This window comes from Nerophis ophidion, linkage group LG09 (genome assembly GCF_033978795.1).
Source record: "Nerophis ophidion isolate RoL-2023_Sa linkage group LG09, RoL_Noph_v1.0, whole genome shotgun sequence".
Taxonomy (NCBI): Eukaryota; Metazoa; Chordata; class Actinopteri; order Syngnathiformes; family Syngnathidae; genus Nerophis; species Nerophis ophidion.
This window is the reverse complement of record NC_084619.1, coordinates 23,683,231-23,707,850: the sequence shown is the minus strand read 5'-3', so window position 1 is coordinate 23,707,850 and position 24,620 is coordinate 23,683,231. Positions and strand designations below refer to the sequence as shown.

At 39.2% G+C, this 24,620-nt stretch overlaps 2 protein-coding genes across 7 annotated transcripts in view; one reads left to right on the top strand and one right to left on the bottom strand.

Annotated features, from left to right (window-relative positions):
• strn (striatin, calmodulin binding protein) overlaps nt 1-17,654 on the top strand; it is a 68,427-nt gene extending 50,773 nt beyond the window's left edge. For both annotated transcript variants that reach the window (XM_061910599.1, XM_061910598.1), the window contains 9 exons: nt 211-354; nt 460-596; nt 4,215-4,390; nt 4,583-4,630; nt 4,717-4,838; nt 4,921-5,088; nt 5,174-5,314; nt 10,097-10,285; nt 16,290-17,654. In XM_061910599.1, coding sequence (XP_061766583.1) covers nt 211-354; nt 460-596; nt 4,215-4,390; nt 4,583-4,630; nt 4,717-4,838; nt 4,921-5,088; nt 5,174-5,314; nt 10,097-10,285; nt 16,290-16,459 — 1,295 coding nt within the window. In that variant the 3' untranslated portion in view covers nt 16,460-17,654. The remainder of the gene's footprint in view (nt 1-210; nt 355-459; nt 597-4,214; nt 4,391-4,582; nt 4,631-4,716; nt 4,839-4,920; nt 5,089-5,173; nt 5,315-10,096; nt 10,286-16,289) is intronic.
• A 1,564-nt stretch (nt 17,655-19,218) lies between these two features.
• The window catches only part of vit (vitrin), a 105,145-nt gene continuing 99,743 nt past the window's right edge, over nt 19,219-24,620 (bottom strand). For 3 of the 5 annotated variants that reach the window (XM_061910592.1, XM_061910594.1, XM_061910595.1), the window contains one exon: nt 19,219-20,521. In XM_061910592.1, coding sequence (XP_061766576.1) covers nt 20,343-20,521 — 179 coding nt within the window. In that variant the 3' untranslated portion in view covers nt 19,219-20,342. The remainder of the gene's footprint in view (nt 20,522-24,620) is intronic. The other 2 variants (XM_061910597.1, XM_061910596.1) reach the window with 1 other exon arrangement.

The window sequence follows — 24,620 nt, the reverse complement described above, 5'->3', positions numbered from 1 at the left end:
ATAAACCTTGGCCTCTTTGCACCCTTTTGACTCTGGACATTTCTGCTGTCTTCCATTCTGTCCCTTATATATTTTCTACATCTCTACTTGTTTTGCAATTTCTTATTAGTTCTGCTTTCCCTCCTTGTTTATGTATTACATGTATTGCTATTCTGCACTTTCATCTATGTGTCTTCCTAATAGCACTCTTGATGGTATGCTTTTAAACAGGACCTAACCGATCCAAGCTGCAGGACATGCTGGCTAACCTTAGAGATGCAGATGACGTGTCCCACATGCAGCCTCCCTCCACCACCCAATCACGGCCCAATGTGGTGCGCTTTAATGAGCACGATGGGGGCCGAACTGATGAAGGTAAGTCTTCTAAAATATGTCTGTATCGACATGCAAGCTACATCATCAGCCTATCTATAAGTCTTTTCACTAATGTGATGACACTAGCAGTCTTTTTATTTCCAGTTGAGGCGCTCACCTTCCCGCCCACTTCAGGGAAGTCGTTCATTATGGGCTCAGACGAGGCCATGGAGAGTGAGCTGGGCCTGGGTGAGCTGGCTGGACTCACTGTAGCCAACGAGGCTGATAGCCTGGCGTACGATGTGAGTAGGAGGCAGCCAAATTTATCTAAAATCCCACAAGGCTATCATTTTGAACAGAATTACCGGGTTTCTATAAAATCTCTGAACTACTTTATAATTGTATTAAAAAAAGCAAGTACAATTAGAAATATGTGCAAGTTGTTTTAAAATGAAATTAGTGTTTTTTCACATCTCATTAAATCCACCTCCATGATCACAGCGGCATCGCCTGATCGATGGTGGGTGGCAATGGCATCAATAATATTTTGCTCTAAGTCAGTAATGTAAAAATTCCATGTATTATACCAAAAAATATTGTCTGATAGCAAGAAAATTTGAAAAGTACAGTATAATCCTATAGCTTTGTCCAAAGCACAATATCTTGAACATGGCCCAGTAGAAATAATTCCAGAGAATGATATCTGGGTAATGAAGTGGCAAAGGATTTGATTTGATTGCACATGATTCCACACCACACATTACTGTAACCTTCGGACTATCTTGGTGAACTTCCCTAGTCACGGTGACGTGTTCTAAACCCCAGATTTTTAAACTGTCCTCGTTCAGTTTCCCCGTAACGTGAAAGTGTGCCTCATCACTGAATCAATCAATCAATTAATCAAAGTTTACTTATATAGCCTCAAATCACGAATGTCTCAAAGGGCTGCACAAGCCACAACGACATCCTCTGCTCAGATCCCACATCAGGGCAAGAAAAAACTCAACCGAATGGAATGACAATGACAAACCTTGGATGTGACCACAAATGTGTAAAATACACTGCAGTGAGGAATGTTTAATCAAAACTGTCATAACCACTAATTTGTAGCTTCTGCAATATCGCTTTTAATGGTTAGAATACTTTATAGACACCTTGTATTTTTGAGGAATTGATCATTGGATCTTAAAGAGAAAGCCACTTGGCCAAAATTCACTAACATCTCAAACTTCTGTTTTCACAGATAATATACAGTGCGTCCGGAAAATATTCACAGCGCTTCACTTTTTCCAAATTTTTAATATCACAGCCTTATTCCAAAATGGAATACATTAATTGTGTCCTCAAAAGGCTACACAGCTTACCCCATAATGACAATGGGAAAACATTTTTTTAGGTATTTTTGCAAATGTATTTAAAATAAATGAACTAAAAAAATCACATGTACATAAGTATACACAGTCTTTTGCTATGATCTGGTGCATCCTGTTTCAGCATAATTTCATCATCCTTGTGATCTTCCTATCGCTTAATTGGAGTCCACCTGTGTTAAATTCAGTTGATTGGACATGCTTTGGAAAGACACATATGGTATAGCATGCATGGCAGAGCACAAATCAAGTATGAAGTTGAACGAATTGTCTGTAGACCTCCGAAACAGGTTTGTCTCGAGGCAAAAATCTGGGGAAGGGTACAGAAAAATATGTTCCGTCTTGAAGTTCCAAATGAGCACAGTGGCCTCCATCACTTTGTAAATGTAAGAAGTTTGGAACCACCAGGACTGTTACTAGAGCTGACCGGCCGTTTTAAACCGAGTGATCAGGGGAAAAGGGCCCTAATCAGGGAGGTGACCTAGAATCAATCAATCAATGATTATTTATATAGCCCTAAATCACTAGTGCCTCAAAGGGCTGCACAAACCACAACACAAACCACTACGACATCCTCGGTAGGGCCCACATAAGGGCAAGGAAAACTCACACTAAGTGGGACGTCGGTGACAATGATGACTGTGAGAAACCTTGGAGAGGACCGCATGCGATTGAACATATCTGGAGAAATCTGAAAATGGCTGTGCACCGACGCTTCCTATTCAACCTGAGGGCGCTTGACAGATGCTGCAAAAATGAATGGGTGAAATTTGAGGCTAATTGCTGCCGAAGGTACATCGACCCACAACTGAGCAAAGGCTGTGAGTATTTATGTACACGTGAGTTCTTAAATACCTTTGCAAAACATAAAAAAAATAAAAAAATTATAAAGTTTCACATTGACATTATGGAGTATTGTGTGTAGAATTTTGAGGAAAAAAATAAATGTATTTCATTTTGAAACAAGGCCGTAACATAAGCAAAATGTGGAAACTGTGACGCGCTGTGAATACTTTCCAGATGCACTGTATGAAAAAATAGATTTGATTGTATATTTTTAATTGCTGTAACTATTCTTTTTAATTAGTTTAATTTAGTCACTTTTTACCTCAATAAAACCTTTGCTGTTTGCACATTTAGGACCTGATTTACTAAGATCCAAACACCACGAGGTAAACAACGTGTGCCATCTATAAAATAGCGTGTACTATTAGTTAGCGTGTTGCCTGCGATCTACTAAAACTGCGAGTGCAAATGCAAAGGAGGAGGATTTTGCATATACTATACGGGGCATCACGACGGAGACACTCATTTATTGCACATTCATGTTATCGTGCTTTTACCTGTGGCATTTTACTTTGTTTTCAAGACATGTACTACTTTTTATGGGTATTTTTAAAGCAGTCATGCTTTGCATCTACAATGACACCACCACTTTTTTTTTCCTTTCTTTTTTTTTTAACTGCCGGTACGCTCATTGGAGAGCGGCTGCACTTACTTTGGCAAACCAAGATGCAAACCAATGCTGAGCTAAATAGTTTTTTTTTACATAAGACATTTTTTAATAATATATGTGAAATAAACACTAGTGATTTAGGGCTATATAAGTAAACATTGATTGATTGATAAATGAACGTCCTTAAAAAACGCATCAATTTACTTAGTTTTGATAAGTCCTTAAATCATCGAGCAGGCTATATAATTATTAAATGATGCAGCTAAAAAGACGATGTGTCTAATATTTTTTATATTTCTAACTACGCAAAATGTTGACACACACATGTAGGACTAAGGATTCTTGTCTGTCCATCTTGCAGCGCAAGCCCTATTAAAAATAATTTTACATACATGCTAAATATATATATATATATATATATATATATATATATATATATATATATATAATGCAGTAACAGGCACATTCATTATAACCTGAAATATTTACAGTATTTTGGTCATTTTAAGTATTGAAACTATTTTTTTTTTGCCGCATGTATTTCTCAGAGTGTATAACAATGCTCTGTATTTTCATCAACACAAAACAACCACTAATCATGGCAGACTTTGTGGGAGCCAACTGATGAGATAGATGTAACTTTCAGCACAAGACTTTTGCTCTCCGTTTAGATGACATGTTCTGTATAATCAGGTAAAAAATGCTGTTATGAAACGAGCCTCTTGCTGCGTCGTCTTGTTTTCGGGTCCAAGTTGAATTTCAAAGTTGACCAACTTCTCAGTTTATGGTCACAGCCTTCTACTACACAGGTGCAAGGCATGATTTATATTTCTAGCTTTTAACTTGTCCAACCTCTGAAGCGACTCATTAGCACCAGCTTATCTTAGCTTGGTTGATATGCACAGTGTTCATCTTTAACCTTTTTTGATCCAACCATACCAGAGCTGATTTGTAAGCAGCCCGAAAAAGCTTCATTGGTAGACACCAGGCGTAGCATAAATAAACTGCACTATGTGCACCGAGACGAACCAAAGCTGTCAAGTGTGAACACAGCCTTAGTTCCACTGAGTTCTGATGAGAGACTCTCTCCTCAGATTGGCAACAATAAGGACGCCATGAGAAAGACATGGAATCCTAAATTTACTCTCCGGAGCCATTTTGACGGGATTCGTGCCCTCACCTTCCACCCCGTTGAGCCTGTCCTGATCACTGCCTCAGAGGATCATACGCTCAAGATGTGGAACCTTCAGAAGACAACTCCAGCCAAAAAGTAAGCACATTCTCTGCTCTGATGCTTTATGTACCTCTATGGTGCAAAGAGAAGGATGCTCAAGTACTGCATGAAGATGACATGATTCCACTAACTCTTTGAAGGATTGTTCTTGCTTGTTACATTAGTTTTGTTATCTACAGAGACACAATCTGCTTGGGTGCTAAAGGAGTTTTTTTTTTTTGTCCACAGGAGTACGTCTTTAGATGTAGAGCCGATCTACACGTTCAGGGCCCACAGGTACAATAATTAAGTAACAAAGGAAAAAATGAATATGTTGATTACCAGACATGTGTTTTGAAAGGTGATCATACTTTTACTCACAGGGGGGCGGTACTAAGTGTGGTCATGAGCAGCAGCGGGGAGCAGTGTTTCAGTGGAGGGGTTGATGGAAGCATCCAATGTTGGAACATGCCCAATCCCAATATTGACCCTTATGACTCCTATGGTAACGTCATCTATTTTGTTTTAAAATCTTTTTTTTCCCCTTCAAAAGCAAGTAGATGAATTGAGGTTTTGATGTGTGACAGATTCTTCAGTTCTCCGTGGGGAGCTGTGTGGACACACAGACTCTGTTTGGGGCCTGGTGTACAGCAGCGCACACCAGCGCCTCCTGTCCTGCTCAGCTGACGGTACTGTGAGACTGTGGGACGCCAACAGCACTTCTCCCGCCCTCGCAGTGTTCAATGAAAATAAAAGTAACCATTTGACTTTTGGGTCATCCACAATGATGAGTAAGCCAAGTGCTTTTGAGTGACCAATGAGTTTTTGTGTTCACTTTAGAGCTGGGAGTTCCCTCCTCTGTGGATCTGGTGTGCAGTGAACCAGCTCACCTGGTCACGTCCTTCACTAGCGGCGAGATCGGCCTATTCAACATGGAGACCCGTCAGCAGGTCCTCAGTTTGGAGTCCAATGGAGAGCAAGGTAGGTTGTAACCGAATCTGACGTCTCAGTAGGCTTAAAATGTATTTCTTTACTTTCTGGTGAACTGTTGGTGAAATTTCCTTCTAAAAACTGGTAAGACTTTTCAATTGGTCGTTTTGCGATTTAAGTTTTATGTGCCATAATTAGGGACATTGATGATCGATACATAATTTACCAATTTTGAGCAGTATATTTATTTTTTTAACTTATTTTTATTGGGGCTTTTTCTTCTCCAAATACATCAAAACAACACTAAATGATAATAAATAACTAAATAAGGACAAGACATATAAAAAGTAAAGGCAGATACATACCATTCCAAAGGAAAAATAAATAAATAAATACAAACTTTTAAATTAATGATAATAATAATACCATTTGGAGGATGTCAATATCTCTGGGTTTTACCAAATAATTGTACATTTAAGGGATTATGTTTGTTATAGTAAACTATAAATGACTGCCATATTGACTGAAACATACATTTTTCCTCTTAATGTAAATTTGATCCTTTCTAACTGCAAATGCTTCATCACATCATTCGTTAAAGCTTTGTAAACTAGAGGATGTTTTTGTGTCCAGTTAATCAAAATAATTCTCTTGCGAACAGCGTCACAACACATATCACATTTGTCTGGTTGTTTGATAAAGAGAGCTCCACAGCAACTGACCCAACCCCAAACAAAGCAATAACTGGATCAGGTTTTAAAGTGGGGCAAAAAAGTATTTAGTCAGCCACCGATTGTGCAAGTTCTCACACTTAAAATGATGACAGAGGTCTGTAATTTTCATCATAGGTACACTTCAACTGTGAGAGACAGAATGTGAAAAAAAAATTCCAGGAATTCACATTGTAGGAATTTTAAAGAATTCATTTGTAAATTATGGTGGAAAATAAGTATTTGGTCACTTCAAACAAGGAAGATCTCTGGCTCTCACAGACCTGTAACTTCTTCTATAAGAAGCTCTTCTGTCCTCCACTCGTTACCTGTATTAAAGGAACCTGTTTGAACTCGTTATCTGTATAAAAGACACCTGTCCACAGCCTCAAACAGTCAGACTCCAAACTCCACTATGGCCAAGACCAAAGAGCTGTCAAAGGACACCAGGAAAAGAATTGTAGACCTACACCAGACTGGGAAGAGTGAATCTACAATAGGCAAGCAGCATGGTGTGAAAAAATCAACTGTGGGAGCAATTATCAGAAAATAGAAGACATACAAGAACACTGATAATCTCCCTCAATCTGGGGCTCCACGCAAGATCTCATTCCGTGGGGTCAAAATGTTCATGAGAACGGTGAGCAAAAATCCCAGAACCACACGGGGGGACCTGGTGAATGGCCTGCAGAGAGCTGGGACCAAAGTAACAAAGATTTCCATCAGTAACACACTACGCCTACAGGGAATCAAATCCTGCAGTGCCAGACATGTCCCCCTGCTTAAGACAGTTCCAGGCCCTTCTGAAGTTTGCCAGAGAGCACATGGATGATACAGCAGAGGATTGGGAGAATGTCATGTGGTCAGATGAAACCAAAATCGAACTTTTGTGTATAAACTCAACTCGTCGTGTTTGGAGGAAGAAGAATACTGAGTTGTATCCCAAGAACACCATACCTACTGTGAAGCATGGGGGTGGAAACATCATGCTTTGGGGATGTTTTTCTGCTAAGGGGACAGGACGATTGATCCATGTTAGGGAAAGAATGAATGGGGCCATGTATCGTGAGATTTTGAGCCAAAACCTCCTTCCATCAGTGAGAGCTTAGAAGATGAAACGTGGCTGGGTCTTCCAGCATGGCTCCGTAACAAGCATTTGAAAGACCTGGAGTGGCCTAGCCAGTCTCCAGACCTCAACCCCATAGAAAATCTGTGGAGGTAGTTGAAAGTCCGGGTTGCTCGGCGACAGCCCCAAAACATCACTGCTCTCGAGAAGATCTGCATAGAGGAATCGGTCAAAATACCAGCTACTGTGTGTGCAAACCTGGTAAAGAGCTATAGTAATCGTTTGACCTCTGTTATTGCCAACAAAGGTTATATTACAAAGTATTGAGTTTAATTTTTGTTATTGACCAAATACTTATTTTCCACCATAATTTACAAATAAAATCTTTAAAATTCCTAAAATGTGAATTCCTGGATTTTTTTTCACATTCTGTCTCTCACAGCTGAAGTGTACCTATGATGAAAATTACAGACCTCTGTCATCATTTTAAGTGGGAGAACTTGCACAATCGGTGGCTGACTAAATACTTTTTTGCCCCACTGTATATGTTTCTGGAAAATCTCAGACAAACTTTGAAACATCTTGATCCAGTAGTTGGCAATCCTTATACAAGTTCAGTGCTAGTGCTAGTGAGGCCAGTGCCTTTCCACAAGGCCCATAAAGTGGGTTTGCAGCAGGGCACATTTTTGACACTTTCAGCTTTGATAAATGAAGCCTTTGTAAAATCTTGTACAGTTTTGAGCAGTATTTTAAGTCAAAGCGTAATCACTTGTAAAATTGAGTGATTTACATCTGGTTCATATCTCTTTTTGTATGTGACCTGTATCGGATGTTTTTATATCTGTGTGAACAGTGAAATCACACATTTTTCATATCCGACCCAGGCCTTTTTTGTATGTGAATATCAATCGGATGTATATGTGTTGCGTACTGAAAGGGGAACTTAATTTTTGAGGAATTTTGCATTTCGTTCACAGATTTTTTTTAAAATGCATTTTATCTCGTAAATAAAAGCCAGCTTACAGCGAAGTCAATGGGAGGTCCTCTATTCTGCCCATAAAACCCAATAAAAAGCCATCCAACAAGCGCCAACAATACTCCATTTACATTTTATCACTTCAATATTAGCCAAGTATTAGTGATATTGGTATTATAAGCGTAAACGCAGACAAAGTATCTATAGCGGCGCTGTGATCACAAGCTTGTGTGGCTATATTGCAATGATCGACTGATCAGCAGCGTCCTTGCTTCTTTGCTCACCAAACTTTCTTCTGGATCATAAATAATGGCTCTCACTTGGATTGTAGTAAGACAAAGACATATTCCGACAAGTTGGTACACTTTGACAGACAATTTAGACCCAGAAATGGCGAGAACGACAAAGACGCTTGGTACCACCCCCCTTTTCTTTGCGAGGATTATTAGTCATTCTTCATCTAAATGGAAATATATTAACATAGTAGCAGGCATCATCATAATGACAGCAGACATTGTACAGTAAGTGATATGTTATCATGGTTGCTGGCTTTCATGAAGTCTGCAATAAGTACTAATCAGTGATGTTGTCGTTAAAATAACATCATTGGTTAAAATTATCAAAACACTTAAGTATTACATGTTATAAATGTGCCCATTACTGCAGTATATATACCTACATCATGTATTTAAAACATTAATGGAGGTGTTTGGATGTTTTTAAGGGCTTTATAGGCAGAATAGAGCGGCTCCCATAGGTTCTGTTGTAGGCGACTTTTGATTGCATTGATTTACTAGTTCCTAGTTGGTTTACCCTTAAAAAAAAGTAAAATTACATCCGTCGTTGTGTCTTTCATATTGATTGTGAACCATACACAAAATTCCCAAAAAAGTGGAGTTCCCCTTTAATGTGCACACTGCTATGTTTAGGTCGCATTATCCAGCCCAAATGTCGGCAAAAAGCGATAAGCATCATATTTACTCAATATATAGTTGACGGGAGCATAAAACAGGTGAAAACAATGTTTTAGGAACTTACGTGAAAGTTTTATCATCTCTGTCTCCTACTGCTCGGCCACAGCAGCGCTCTTCAAGCAGACATTGAAGCAAAATATCCCGTAAAACTGCGAGATCCAAAATACTTGTCCTTATTTTCTTAATCTTCTACATGCTATAATTTAGGTCAGAAAATTATGAGTTTTTGTGCACAAAATCCTTGAAATTGCCACAAATGTGCCTGTAGTGTGACCGTAGAAGCCATAAACATTACAGTGCGTTCAATGTCCTGACGTCATGTTCGCTTGTAGGTCAGATTGCATTCACATTAAAATTTACTTCTATTTTTTTGCAATGTCAACGGCCACTAAAAAGATCGGATTTGACCCCAAAAATCTGAATTGGACATCTGACCCTGCAGTGTGAACCTAGTCTAACGTACAAAATGCTTATGCAAAGTATTTTATTTGTAAACCTTTATTTTAGCGCAGTCCGACCAAATGTTGCACACCGAACTGTAGTTGGGAAGTCTGGAAATGGGCTGCTGTTCTTTAGGGATGCCGTCCTGTCTGTATATTGAGATTTATTGGTGGTGTGGTCCACAACAACACAAGCAGATGCGATGTGTTGTGGGCGTATGACTTGTCTTGGCTAGCATTGCTTGGAGATTGTTCGCAACCTGTGGATTTCGTAGAGAAGTTAGTTGACCATTTCTTAGACAAATGAGCGGTCCTGTACATGTGATTTCCCAAGACAACTGTTCCCTTTTCCTCACGATGACAGCATTTCTGTCACATTTCTGTCAATTTCCGTGATATTCCGCGTTTGACAGGAGAGTCCGTTTTTATTGGGCAATAACGTGATTGTGTTCGCAGAAATCATATTTCTCTACTTGGCCTCAGAATGCACACATGTATATTTAAAACTACACATACACGCTCCGCTCTGATCAGTTACATTAAGGAAAAATATATACACACACACACTCCAAACTGTGTCAGGATTTTTTCATAAACTATCCCTTGTTGTTAGTTTCTACATCAGTTGTTTGTTCTCTGGCTAATAAACCCTTCTGCTGTCAACTAGGTCCTCCCAGTCACATCAACAAGATCCTCAGCCATCCCACACTCCCCGTCACCATCACCGCGCAGGAGGACCGACACATCAAGTTTTTTGACAATAACACTGGCAAACTCATCCACTCCATGGTGGCCCACCTGGATGCAGTCACCAGCTTAGCTGTGGACCCAAATGGACTCTATCTCATGTCGGGCAGTAAGTGTCTTAACCTGCAGTTAACAGAAGTATTCTCACTCCGGTGACACATACACACTTAAAACTTTCATTTAACCACACAAGAAGGGCAAAAGAGGACAAATGGTCTTTAGTTTGATGCCGTGCACATATTCCTATATTTGTAAAGGCATAATACTACATTTATTTGCATCAGATTTTCCACAAATTAAACTAATTATGCTGGGTTAAAACATTGTAAATAATAATGTGTAATTACTGCAACGCCGTAATGACCACTGAGTATAACATTACCATTTTTGTCGAGGGTGGGAATGTATGAACAAAAAAAAGATTAGTGAAATAAGTACTGGTGTGTGAGTGACAGAGAAAATCTCTGAAGTGTTTTTTGTTGTGTGAGTGACATGAAGAAAAGTTTTAAAATAAGTTCTGGTGTGCGAGTGACATGAAGAAAAGCTCTGAGATAAGTTCTGGTGTGTGAGAGACATGACGAAAAGCTTTGAAATACATTGTTGCGTGTGGGTGACAAAGAAAAGTTCTAAAATAAGTTCTGGTGTGTGAGAGACATAACGAAAAGCTCTGAAATACATTCTGGCGTGTAAGTGACATAAAGAGAAGTTCTAAAACAAGTTCTGGTGTGTGAGCGACTTGCCGGAAAGCTCTGAGATATGTTCTGACTTGTGAGCGTCATGACCAAAAGCTCTGAAATACGTTCTGGCGTCTAAGTGGCATAAAGAAAAGCTCTGAGATAAGTTCTGGTGTGTGAGCGACATGACGTAAATCTCTGAGATAAGTTCTGGCGTGTGAGCGACATGGAAAAAAGCTCCGAAATAAGTTCTGGCGTGAATGTGACATGAAGAAAAGCACTGAGATGGGTTCTGGTGTGTGAGCAACATGACAAAAAGCTCTGAAATACATTCTGGAGTGTGATTGACATGAAGGAAAAGCTCTGAAATACGTTCCAGTGTGCGAGTGACATGACAAAAAGCTTTGAGATAAGTTCTGGTGTGTGGGCGACATGACCGAAAGCTCTGAGATCAGTTCTGGTGTGTAAACGAAATGACCTAAAGCTCTGAAATACGTTCTGGCGTCTAAGTGGCATAAAGAAAAGCTCTGAAATAAGTTCTGGTGTGTGAGCGACATGACGGAAATCTCTGAGGTAAGTTCTGGCGTGTGAGCGACATGGAACAAAAGCTCTGAAATAAGTTCTGGCGTGAATGTGACATGAATAAAAGTTCTGAAATGAGTTCTGGTGTGTGAGCAACATGACAAAAAGCTCTGAAATACATTCTGGAGTGTGAGTGACATGAAGGAAAAGCTCTGAAATATGTTCCAGTGTGCGAGTGACATGACAAAAACCTCTGAGATAAGTTCTGTTGTGTGAGCGACATGAACGAAAGCTCTGAGATCAGTTCTGGTGTGTGAGCGACATGACAAAATGTTCTAAAATAAGTTCTGGTGTGTGAGCGACATGACTGAAAGCTTTGAGATAAATTCTGACGTGTGAGCGACATGACAAAAAGCTCTGATACATTCTGGCGTGTAAGTGACATAAAGAAAATATCTGAGATAAGTTCTGGTGTGTGAGTGACATGACGGAAAGCTCTGAGATAAATTCGGGTGTGTGAGCAACATGACCTATATTTCGACTTAGAAAAGACGGAAACTCGCAGATAAGTTCTGGCGTGTGAGTGACATGACAAAAACCTCTTATACCTTCTGGCGTCTAAGTGACATAAAGAAAAGATGTGAGATAAGTTCTGGTGTGTGAGTGACATGACGGAAAGCTCTGAGATAAATTTGGGTGTGTAGGCAACATGATGGAAAGCTCTGATATAAGTTCTGGCATGTGAGTGACATGAAAAAAGCTCTGAGATATGTTCTGGTATGTGAGCGACATGATGGAAAGCTCTGAGATAAGTTCTGGCGTGTGAGTGACATGAAGAAAAACTCTGAAATAAGTTCCTTGTATTTGCATGTAGGAATCTCTTGACAGCGAATATTTTAGTTTCTTACATTGGACAAAGAGAGCTCAGTCTACCAAGTCAAGTTTGAGTAAAACATCTGATTCTCATTCTGACAATAGAATTTGTCTTTTTTATTTGCCATAAAAAAAGTTTTTTTTGTTCAGGTTAGTACAAAATATGTATAACAAAATGCAAGATTGGAGATAAAATAAAAATGCTGGGATAAAAAAAAGAAAAGCAGCTAATGTATGGAATGTCCTTTGACTTTGTATTTGCAGTTAGTAGTAGGAGCAAGATTTCATCATTATTTATTGATCCTTGGCTGTGACACCTGTGGGAAGTGAGGCTTCCAACACAGCATGCAGTGTAGATGACAGTAGGGATGTTCCCATCAAGGTTTTATGCTGACCATTCCGATACCGATCATCCATGAGTGCGATTGGCAGATATCAACATCAATACCGATATCAATCACATGTTGGAACTGTAAATGCTTCCATTTATTTATGACGCGTGCTATTTGCAGTTGAACAATATCAACACCATTTTTAAACGTGTCTTTATTTGACTTGATTACATACAATTGTTTGAGCAAAACAAAGCCGTTAGAAAACAATAACTGAACAAAAGTACTGTATTTTTCGGATTGTAAGTTGCTCCGGAGTATATGTTGCACCGGCCAAAAATGCATAATAAAGAAGGAAAAAAACATATATATGTCGCATTGGAGTTCAAGTCGCATTTTTGGGGGAAATTTATTGGATAAAATCCAAAACCAAGAATAGAGATTTGAAAGGCAATTTAAAATAAATAAAGAGTAGTGAACAACAGGCTGAATAAGTGTACGTTATATGATGCATAAATAACCAACTGAGAAGGTGCCTGGTATGTTAACGTAACATATTATGGTAAGAGTCATTCAAATAACTATAACATATAGAACATGCTATATGTTTACCAAACAATCTGTCACTCCTAATCGATAAATCCCATGAAATCTTCTTCCTCGATGTCGCTTCTAAACAACTCTGCCAACTCCAAAAGTATGCGCCGCTTCCTCTCGTCGTTTTCTGCTGCATATTTCACTACATCCAGGTTATAATCTGCAGCACATGATTTCCTTTCCGGTCCAATTTTTGCTCAGCCCTTCTCAGTTCTTATAAGTTACCGCCAACAATGAAATGATCCATTTTAATAGCTACGGCAGTAGCATATAGCATATAGCAGTTAGCATTCCATGACCCACAATGCACTTCTGCCATTAACCTCCCCCGCCGAATTCTTATTGGTTGACGTGTGTGTGACGATTGCTGACATTTTCTTCGTCTCTTCCGCGAATGAGCTAAATAATATTATTTGATATTTTACGGTAATGTTTTAATTATTTCACTCATAAGTCGCTACGGAGTATATGTCGCACCCCCGGCCAAACTATGAAAAAAAAATTACTTATAGTCTGAAAAATACGGTACTCATATCCTTGGTAGCGACGCCACTAATTTATGGATCGATCCACCCTTCTTTTACGTGTCGCGTACTGACTGTGACAATGCTTGTATGCCAAAAGTTGTTGTTTATTTTCTCTCTGGACTCTTATTAATCTACTTGTTCATTTCCGGTTAATAGCTGCTTACGTACACTTCTTAAACTTTACCAAGCACCTATTTCTTGGTGTTTAAAACTAGTTTAGCGTGCCTGGCTCGCACATTCGGGGTGTAACATGTTCAGCCTTGTCCTCCAGTGATAAAGAAACTTGATAATGATAGCTAAGATACTTAGAAATGTAGTTTATTTACCGCAGTTGAGGTGATTGTGATCATGTCATTTATTGAACACCAATGCTCTGCTGTTATTGTATCATTCATTTATTATGTCATATTTAAACTATTGTGTTGAAGTCTGGATAAATTGTTATGAATCCCATCTACAGCCTTTAGTCACTCTGCAGAAAAAGGCCATCAGGATTGTGTCCAATGTTCATTCAAATCCACTATTATGGACTTAAAGCAACTTAAACTGAACGATGTGATCAACTTTAAAACTGCTCAAATTATGTTCAGGGCATCCCAAAACTCTCTACCATCCAATATACAGAACTTATTCCATGATAGAGATGATCGCCATAGTTGCAGTTTAAGAGGAAACAACAAATTATATTTGCCTAAATTTAGAAGCACTTTAAAATCAATGTGCATTTCAGTGCGTGGAGTCAGTCTGTGGAACAACTTAGGGGACGAGTTAAAAACGTGTTCTAGCATGATTCAATTTAAAACACTATTTAAAAAAGAAGTACTGAAGAAGTACGAGGAGGAAAGAGAGTGATACCCTCAGCACAGAGCGATGGGAGAGAGGTGTATGGTGAGAGTGTGTGTGTGTGTGTGTGTGTGTGTGTGTGTGTGTGTGTGTGTGTGTGTGTGTGTGTGTGTGTGTGTGTGTGTGTGTGTGTGTGTGTGTGTGTGTGTGTGTTTTGTCTCGTCTTGTCTCATAGTATTGTTAGTGTACAGGAGTTTTTCTTGTTTTGTTTATAGTAGAGATGCGCGGTTTGCGGTCTCATCCGCGGAGTAAACCGCGGGTCGGGCGGGTGACATGACGAAAAAATAGATTTTAATTAGATTCGGGCGGGTGGCGGTTGAACCATCCGAAAATATTTGATATACATGGTTCTGGGATTGGTATCCTTTGCCAGTCAAAGAGCCATTTAAGACCCGTGTCACAAAGCGAAGAAGCCAATAAGAGACAATATTATTCTCTAGAATGACTGCCGGCAGTCACCCAGATAATAAGTATAAGGGCGTGCTATGAAGCCATTGGCTTTGTCGCCTTCTACAGCATGTACAATCAACTTGTCAGTCCAGCAACATGTTGTGTGTTGCTTCCGCAGACACACGCACACGACTGCAAGGCATACTGGGTGACACAGAGTACACTAATGGTTGTGATATAAACAATTTTAACACTCTTAGTAATATGCGCCACGCTGTGAAGCCACATCAAACGAGATTGACAAACACATTTCGGGAGAACATGCTCACAGTAACACAACATAAACGCAACACAACAAATACCCAGAATCCTTTGTATCCGTGACAATCCTGACAAATTTGTGGGGGCGCGGGGGGTGTAAAATATATTCAGGTTTTGTCACGGATACAAAGGATTCTGGGTATTTGTTGTGTTGGGTTTATGTTGTGTTACTGTGAGGATGTTCTCCCGAAATGTGTTTGTCAATCTTGTTTGGTGTGGCTTCACAGCGTGGCGCGTATTAGTAAGTGTTAAAATTGTTTATATGACAACCATCAGTGTACTCTGTATCACCCAGTATGCCTTTCAATCTTGTACGTGTGATTGCGGAAGTTGCACACATGTTGCCGGACTAACAATCGGTTTGTACATGTTGTTGAAGGTGTCAAAGGCAATGGCTTCACAGCACGCCTATATTCTTGTCATCAGGATGAATGCCAATTAGATATTCGCGAGAACGTTAGCGGCTCCAATTGTCTTCATTACTCTGTGGAACAGGTTAAAATAGCTCTGTGAGTGGTAAAGGTGGCCGACCTCTGATATACTTCAGCGGGCGGGTACGGTTCTGATAAAATGTTGGTTCGGGTGGACGGCGATTGGATGATGACTTACGTGATGCGGTTGCGGATGATATAATTGCCTATCCGCGCATCTCTAGTTTATAGAGTATTGTCCTTGTATTACATTGTTTATGTTAAATGTGAAATGAGTGAGAGGGGTTGGGATATTATAAGCATCCGCTTCATCCAACCCCTTTTCAAGCCTTGCATTAATATCTTTGCCAACAAAAAAAAAAAAAAAAACTGTGTTTAGTTGTACTGTGCAGGTTTGAAATAAATATTTCAATTCAATTCAATTCAATTGTTAGCTTAAGGAAGCTGCTCCACACTGTATGGAGACACGTAATTAGCCGCTTTTTCGCCATGACGGGCATTAAAAATGAGTCAGTACAATAGCAGAATAAAAGAGGTGTAAATGATGAAATGAAAAAGGTAAGTGTTTTGTTCCCTGAGACGCTCACGTTGTCTACTTCGCAGGTCACGACTGCTCCATCCGCCTGTGGAACCTGGAGAGTAAAACCTGCATTCAGGAGTTCACGGCTCACAGAAAGAAGTTTGAGGAGTCCATTCACGATGTGGCTTTTCATCCCTCCAAATGCTACATCGCCAGCGCCGGGGCGGACGCTCTCGCCAAGGTGTTCGTATGACGCAGCGCGGCGTCTCTCCCCCTAGCCCCCTCCCCCGACTCAGCCTCCCGCGATCAGGGACCAATGGAGGCCCAGGAGGGGAAAAGACCTCCAGGCACGGGTCCAATCCCACCCCAGACCGCCCTCTGGTTTCCTGTCAGACTATGTAGCTGCGAACAGGGCGGGGCCAACCAGGTGAAGGTGGCGCCGGGAGGCCAGACCCCAGGAGAACTGTCCTCCTGCCCCCCGGTCGAGCATCCAGGCAGGCCTGGGTGTGAGCGCTCACGGCGCCCTGCAGCAACTACAGACTTCACCTCCACAGCCAGGAGACTCAGGACAAGCGTGAAAGAAGGCGTGTGGAGTGCAAAAACAAGGTTTCAGGCTCCCAAACCTCAGCCCACACCCCTCAGGCCTTTCCCCCTTAGGCTGTTTCCTCCTGCACTTCCCTGACTGACTCTGCTTGCTGGTCTGCCTTTGTTTTCCTTTTTAAAACACTTGTTGACAAATGTGCCTTTGCTTTAAAAAGGCCTCGGTGGTGTTATTTTAACAAGCTTGTTTTGAGGGGGACGGCAGAGAAACCAATCCACAATGTTGCTGATCTTAACATCGGGGTGTAAAATGACAAATGCTTATAATAAACAAAATATATATTCAGTCTTAAAATTAACTGTGCAGTGTGAGTTTGAGTGCTCCTTTTTGATAAATGTATTTGGAGAATCAGTTCTGTGCGTTTCAAGGCAAAGCAGAGCAGATACACTATATTGTCTGTTTGGTAGATTCTTGTACACTTAAGTAAAGATCAATGTACAAATATTTGTGTCTAAAGTCAACCATTTTTGGTTCTACTATTACAATGAACAAGTTGGATATTTTAGGAAGAACTAATTTCGGGCCAGTTTGCTCTCGTTCCAATTGAATGGCTTGTACTGTTTGTAGTCCCTCGCCCACCTGTGTGGACATTCTTGATTCCAACGTGATGTGTCATGTCCACACAGTGACAGTAGTCTAGTGTTTAGCAGGAACTTTAGTGCAGTACTTTAGGACTCTTTTCAAACCGCATCTAACACATTTCCTGCAAGTTCTAACCCTACTGTAAAGTGTGAGGAGACCAATCAAGTTGATGAAGAGCGCAGCATCAAACGAGCCATTTTCTCAAGTCACTGGTTTGTAAATCAAAGCGATGTTCAAAATAAAACCTGCTGTAAACTATCAACAATGATGTCATTCTTTTTTCTTTTCTTTTTTTTTTTACGGTGCACACATTCACACAGCTCAGTCACTTTGTCTTTATTTTCATCAGGAAAAGATCATTGTTAGCAAAAGTTGTGAAATAAATATGTACAGGTATGATTTAACTTGGAGGAAATCATAAATACTCTGCAATGTTAAGAAAATGCTTGAGCTTTCGTAAATGCCGACACAGCAATGGAAGAATGGTCGTCCCTTTGACATGTGGGGACGTTCGGGAGGACGTGCCGATTTCTTTAGAGCTTGATATAAAAGTAGCGTAACTGAAGCGGTGCCACGCGTGGGTAATGTCAACATTTCTTTCTGCAGGCACCACTTCCCAAAAAAGTTGCTTGGCTTTAGCTAATCAAGGACAGTAATCAGGAAGATCTCTTGTACACTTCGAATACACTTAAGAGAGAGAATTTCACTGGATACATTTACATATATATATATATATATATATATATATATATATATATACACACACACATAAATCGTGGTCAAAAGCTTACATACACTTGAAAAGAACATAATGTCATGGCTGTCTTGAGTTTCCAATCATTTTTACAACTCTTATTTTTCTCTGATAGAGTGATTGGAGCACTTATTTGTTGGTCACAAAAAACATTAATGAAGGTTGGTTCTTTGATTAATTTATTATGGGTCTACTGAAAATGTGACCAAATCTGCGGGGTCAAAAGTATACATACAACAATGTCAATATTTGGTTACATGTCCCTTGGCAAGTTTCACTGCAATAAGGCGCTTTTGATAGCCATCCACAAGCTTCTGGTTGAATTTTCGAACACTCTTGACAAAATTGGTGCAGTTCAGCTAAATTTGTTGTTTTTTCTGACATGGACTTGTTGACATCACATGGACAAAGATAAGACCTTCCGGAGGAGAGTTCTGGGGTCAGATGAAACAAAAATTGAGCTGTTTGGCCACAATACCCAGCAATATGTTTGGAGGAAAAAAGGTGAGGCATTTCATCCCAGGGACACCATACCTACCGTCAAGCATGGTGGTGGTAGTATTATGCTCTGGGCCTGTTTTGCTGCCAATGGAACTGGTGCTTTACAGAGAGTAAATGGGACAATGAAAAAGGATGATTACCTCCAAATTCTTTAGGACAACCTATAATCATCAGCCCGGAGGTTGGGTCTTGGCGCAGTTGGGTGTTAAGAGGTAAAGGAATGGCTAAATCAGGCTAGAATTAAGATTTTAGAATGGCCTTCCCAAAGTCCTGACTTAAATGTGTGGGCAATGCTGAAGAAACAAGTCCATGTTAGAAAACCAACACATTTAGCTGAACTGCACCAATTTTGTCAGCAGTGGTAAAAAGATCAACCAGAAGCTTGTGGATGGCTATCAAAAGCACCTTATTGCAGTGAAACTTGCCAAGGGACATGTAACCAAATATTGACATTGCTGTATGTATACTTTTCACCCAGCAGATTTGGCCACATTTTCAGTAGACCCATAATAAATTCATAAAAGAACCAAACTTCATGAATGTTTTTTGTGACCGACAAGCATGTGCTCCAATCACTCTTTCACAAAAAAATAAGAGTTGTAGAAATTATTGGAAACTCAAGACAGCCATGACATTATGTTCTTTACAAGTGTATGTAAACTTACATACACATACACATACACATATATATGTATACACATATTGTTGATTGTTTTTGTGTGTTTTCAACAGCTTGTGGGTGGTTTCCAAAATTGTCCAATAGAACCAGAAGTAGTTGCTTTTTAAAAAAAATAATTCAACTAGTGTGTCAGAATGCACGCTAAGTTTGCAACATTGATTCCTCCTGCTACGTCTTCTTGTGCTCTGGCAGATCAGGAATTGCCACTTGAGTACCCAGAATGCCTTCGGGCATTTTGTTATTGATTTTTTTTTTTTTTGTGTGCATATTTGCCGTTAATCCTAGGTGGTTTGTTTAGTGCAAACATTTAACGGTAGTGTTGTGTGTTTACTTGCCTGGTATGTGTGCGGTCAGACTACTGTTGTGTGCTCGATGCTGCTTGTTGCCGTCATGACGACAACCTTATTCATCATTTTATTTTCAGCTACGGCTTGCCCAAAAAAGATTTTCCTTTAATATTGCTTTAAGTCTAAGCAAAGTGAATCTGTCCATTCAAACGTAAAATATACTTTTTTTTCGTTTTTATAGTGGATAGATATGGCAATCATGTCATAATTATGTTATTGCCATAATGGGATGAAGCTGGGAGGATCTGGCAACCTGAATTACTGTTTTGATTTGGAAGAAACCATTAGAAAATGGATGGATGGATGGCATTCGGACTGTTCATAAAATGCTGGGTAGAGAGTGGTACACAATGTCATGCGATTAAAAGATTAAAAATAAAGTAAAAAAATACAATACAATACAATACAATTAAAAAAATATACAAATAAAAAATACAACAAAACAAATCTAGAAAAAAAAGAGGATACTTAAAAGAGAACTACAAGCACATAAACATTACTGAGGTCCAGTCTCTTTTTCATCAGCACCGCTGCTAGATTTTTTTTAAGGACCAAACACTGATTCTTAAAGATTATTTCTGTTCAAACACAAGCGGGGCGGCGGCCTCTGTGGCACGTGTGCCGACAGAAAGAGTAGACTTATACTCAGTCTTCCGTAATGCCGCCTGCCGCTCAGTTTCTGGGCTGGGAGTTGAACTCGCGGCAGATGTTTTGGGTGATTTTGGACACAAATTTGTAGAGGTTGTCAAACTCGTCCACAAAGAAGGAGTGCTCCTTGTCGGGGTCGGTGGCGATGTACTCCAACTCATCCTGGGCCGCCCAGGCGATGCCGACGGAGTAAGCGATCACGCCTGCAAACACATTAGAAACACTCCATGACGTCTGTAGCTTTTGCTCCATGTGCCAATTTCTAACCTATCTGTGATATTTTATCTTATTTTTTTATTTAATACTAAGCCTTATAGGTGGCCGTGTCTTTTGAACGGCTTTTTTAAGTGAACGATGAGAATAGATTCCCAGTTGATAGATAGATAGATGGATAGATAGATAGATAGATTGATAGATAGATAGATAGATAGATAGGTAGGTAGATAGGTAGATAGGTCTTTATTACCCCGCCTTCCGCCCGATTGTAGCTGAGATAGGCGCCAGCGCCCCCCGTGACCCCGAAAGGGAATAAGCGGTAGTAAATGGATGGATGGATGGATGTCATTGCACAAGTACAACGAAACTTTGTTTTCAGCACAAACCCGTTCAAGATTCGACAAACAAATCTAGACTAGGCCCAGTCTGGAGTGGGAAAAAACCTCCATAGCAAAGCACGTATACATATTACAACGTAACTCTCGAGATATCTAGCAACAGAGGGAAGGGAGTGCGGGGTCATGGTGGTAAGCCGCAGCTTTCAGGCGCTGACCATCCTTCCATCACTCCTATAGGAGTGATGGAAGGATGTTTATATGAACATGTCTATTTGATAGAGAGATGTTTATATGAAAATGGCTGCCAATTTACTGCCGTATTAATATTGAAGAGATATTGGTGCCTATTAATGGGTATTGTACAGTTTCGCATTCCCATGCTTATATGTAGGGTTTCTCCAATAGACATTATTTGCACAGAGGACAAAAATTACACAAAAATCCCTATTTCCTTTAAATGTGACAAAAAAATCCTGCACAAAATATTCCATGTTCCACATCCAACAGACAAAACTCAACAATGTACACTGTCAGAACAACTGTGAGACTTTGTCTGTTATACTAAAACAGCCACATTATCCACACTTGGGATCGCAACAGCAATCGGCCAACAGACCCTTAAAGTGACGGTGCCCATTTGAAATCAAAACAATGAAATATTTCAGACCAGTATATCTTCAAATAAACATGAATGAAATATTGAATTTTAGAGGTGCTGAGAAAAATCGATTTACATCGGAATCACATTACTAACTTTCAAAAATGTGTTGTATATATATATATATATATATGTATATATATATATATATATATATATACATACATGTATATATATATATATATTTATATATATATACATATATACATACATGTATATACACATATATACACACATATATACATACATACATACATACATATATATACATATGTATATATACATACATGTATATACATCTATCTATCTATCTATCTATCTATCTATCTATCTATCTATATATATATATATATATATATATATACATATATACAGAGGTGGGTAGTAACGTGCTACATTTACTCCGTTACATCTACTTGAGTAACTTTTGGGATAAATTGTACTTCTAAGAGTAGTTTTTATGCAACATACTTTTACTTTTACTTGAGTATATTTATAGAGAAGAAACGCTACTTTTACTCCGCTCCATTTATCTGCAATCAGGTCGCTACTCGCTACTTTTTTTTTATCGATCTGTTAATGCATGCTTTGTTTGTTTTGGTTGAGTCAGACACACATTCAAAGTAGGATCTACACATGCCTGCGTTTCACCAATCACAAGCAGTCACTGGTGACGTTGGACCAATCAAATAGAGCCAGGTGGTCACGTGACCGTCACACGTCAAATCCGACTTTAAAAAGTTGGAAAACTTATTGGAGTGTTACCATTTAGTGGTCAACTGTACGGAATGTGTACTGTACTGTGCAATCTACTAATACAAGTTTCAATCAATCAATCAATCAAAAGTGTAAAGGAAAAAAGACACTTTTTATTTCAACCGTACTTCCTGTCACAAGCCTAAAGATTGATCGCACAGCTCCTGTCTTCACAATAAAAGTGCTGCTCCATCGCGCCTGCGCTAACAAAATAAAAGTCTCCGAAAGCCAGCGCAAACAAGCTAGAAAGCTACGGAGTTTGCCGCCAATGTATTTCTTGTAAAGTGTATAAAACGAATATGGAAGCTGGACAAATAAGATGCCAAAAACCAACGACTTTCTTGTGGTATTAGACAGAAAGGAGGAACTTTTTTTCTCCTCCATTTGAAAACTTGGACATTATCAGCACTACTGTCTGATTCCAATCAATGCAAGTCATCAGAATCAGGTAATACACCAATTTATATTCTTGTCTTCATGAAAGATAAGAATCTATATGTTAGACATGCATGTATATTCATTAAAACACCTTTAACATGTCAACAAAAACGGCAAAATAAATAAATATAAATTATATACTGTATACTGGGGGACGGCGTGGCGCAGTGGGAGAGTGGCCGTGCGCAACCCGAGGGTCACTGGTTCAAATCCCACCTAGAACCAACCTCGTCATGTCCGTTGTGTCCTGAGCAAGACACTTCACCCTTGCTCCTGATGGGTGCTGGTTGGCGCCTTGCATGGCAGCTCCCTCCATCAGTGTGTGAATGTGTGTGTGAATGGATAAATGTGGAAGTAGTGTCAAAGCGCTTTGAGTACCTTGAAGGTAGAAAAGCGCTATACAAGTACAACCCATTTATCATATATAAATGTATGTATACATATATACACACATATATATATATATATATATATACACATATATATATATATATATATATATACACATATATATATATATATATATATATATATTTACATATACACTGTGTATGTACATGTAAATATATAAGGTAGATCACCTCGACTTGGTCATTTATTAAGTAATTGATTAACGTTGAAAAACTGATTGGGGTGTTACCATTTATTGGTCAATCGTACAGAATATGTACTGTACTGTGCAATCTACTAATACAAGTTTCAATCAATCAATCAATCATTCAATCAATCAATCAATCAATGCCTACAGAGCCTATAGTGCTGTTAAGTTATTGTGGCTCAATTTGCCTTATTTTTTTTATTTATTTTAATGTATTATTATTATATATGTTATTGTTTTAGTTGCTTAAGAGATATTCCTGGCTCTGAATTTGCTCGTTGCTATTTTTATGTTTTTGTGCATTATCTGTTGTGGATCACGCATAGGCCTGAGCAGCCACTTGGCTATGCACAGGCGAAAAGCACAACAATAACAAATCCAATACTTCGTTTGGAGCAACGTCATCATCGACATCGATAGACTGCCATAAGCAAGTAAGCAAAAGTTGCCGTAATCATTAAACGAACAGGTTACTCATCAGTTACTTAGTACTTGAGTAGTTTTTTCACAACATACTTATTACTTTTACTCAAGTAAATATTTGGGTGAATACTCCTTACTTTTACTTGAGTAATACATTTCTAAAGTAACAATACTCTTACTTGAGTACAATTTCTGGCTATTCTACCCACCTCTGCATATATATATATATATATATATATATATGATAGGTTGATTGGCAACACTAAATTGGCCCTAGTGTGTGAATGTGAGTGTGAGTGTTGTCTGTCTATCTGTGTTGGCCCTGCGATGAGGTGGCGACTTGTCCAGGGTGTACCCCGCCTTCCGCCCGATTGTAGCTGAGATAGGCGCCAGCGCCCCCCGCGACCCCGAAAGGGAATAAGCGGTAGAAAATGGATGGATGGATGGATGGATATATATACACACACACACACACACACACACACACACATGTTCGGTCAGGACAAAAACACAAAGGCTATTTCATCCCTACAAGCATGTTTTGCAGGTTTGTAGGAATGAAATAGCCTCTGTGTATCATACATTCCGCTGTATCCCAGTATTGAGCACTGTATGATGGATAAAACACATATACATAAATACATATATGTATATATATATATATATATATATATATATATATACACATTATATATATATATATATACATACATACATATACACATTATATATATATATATATATATATATATATATATATATATATATATATATAGTTTATATATATATAATTTTTTTAAAAGACACATTTTTGAATCCATCGCCGCTTATCATATGTCAGCAGCCAAGAGAAGCTTTTGTGACATGTGACCGGT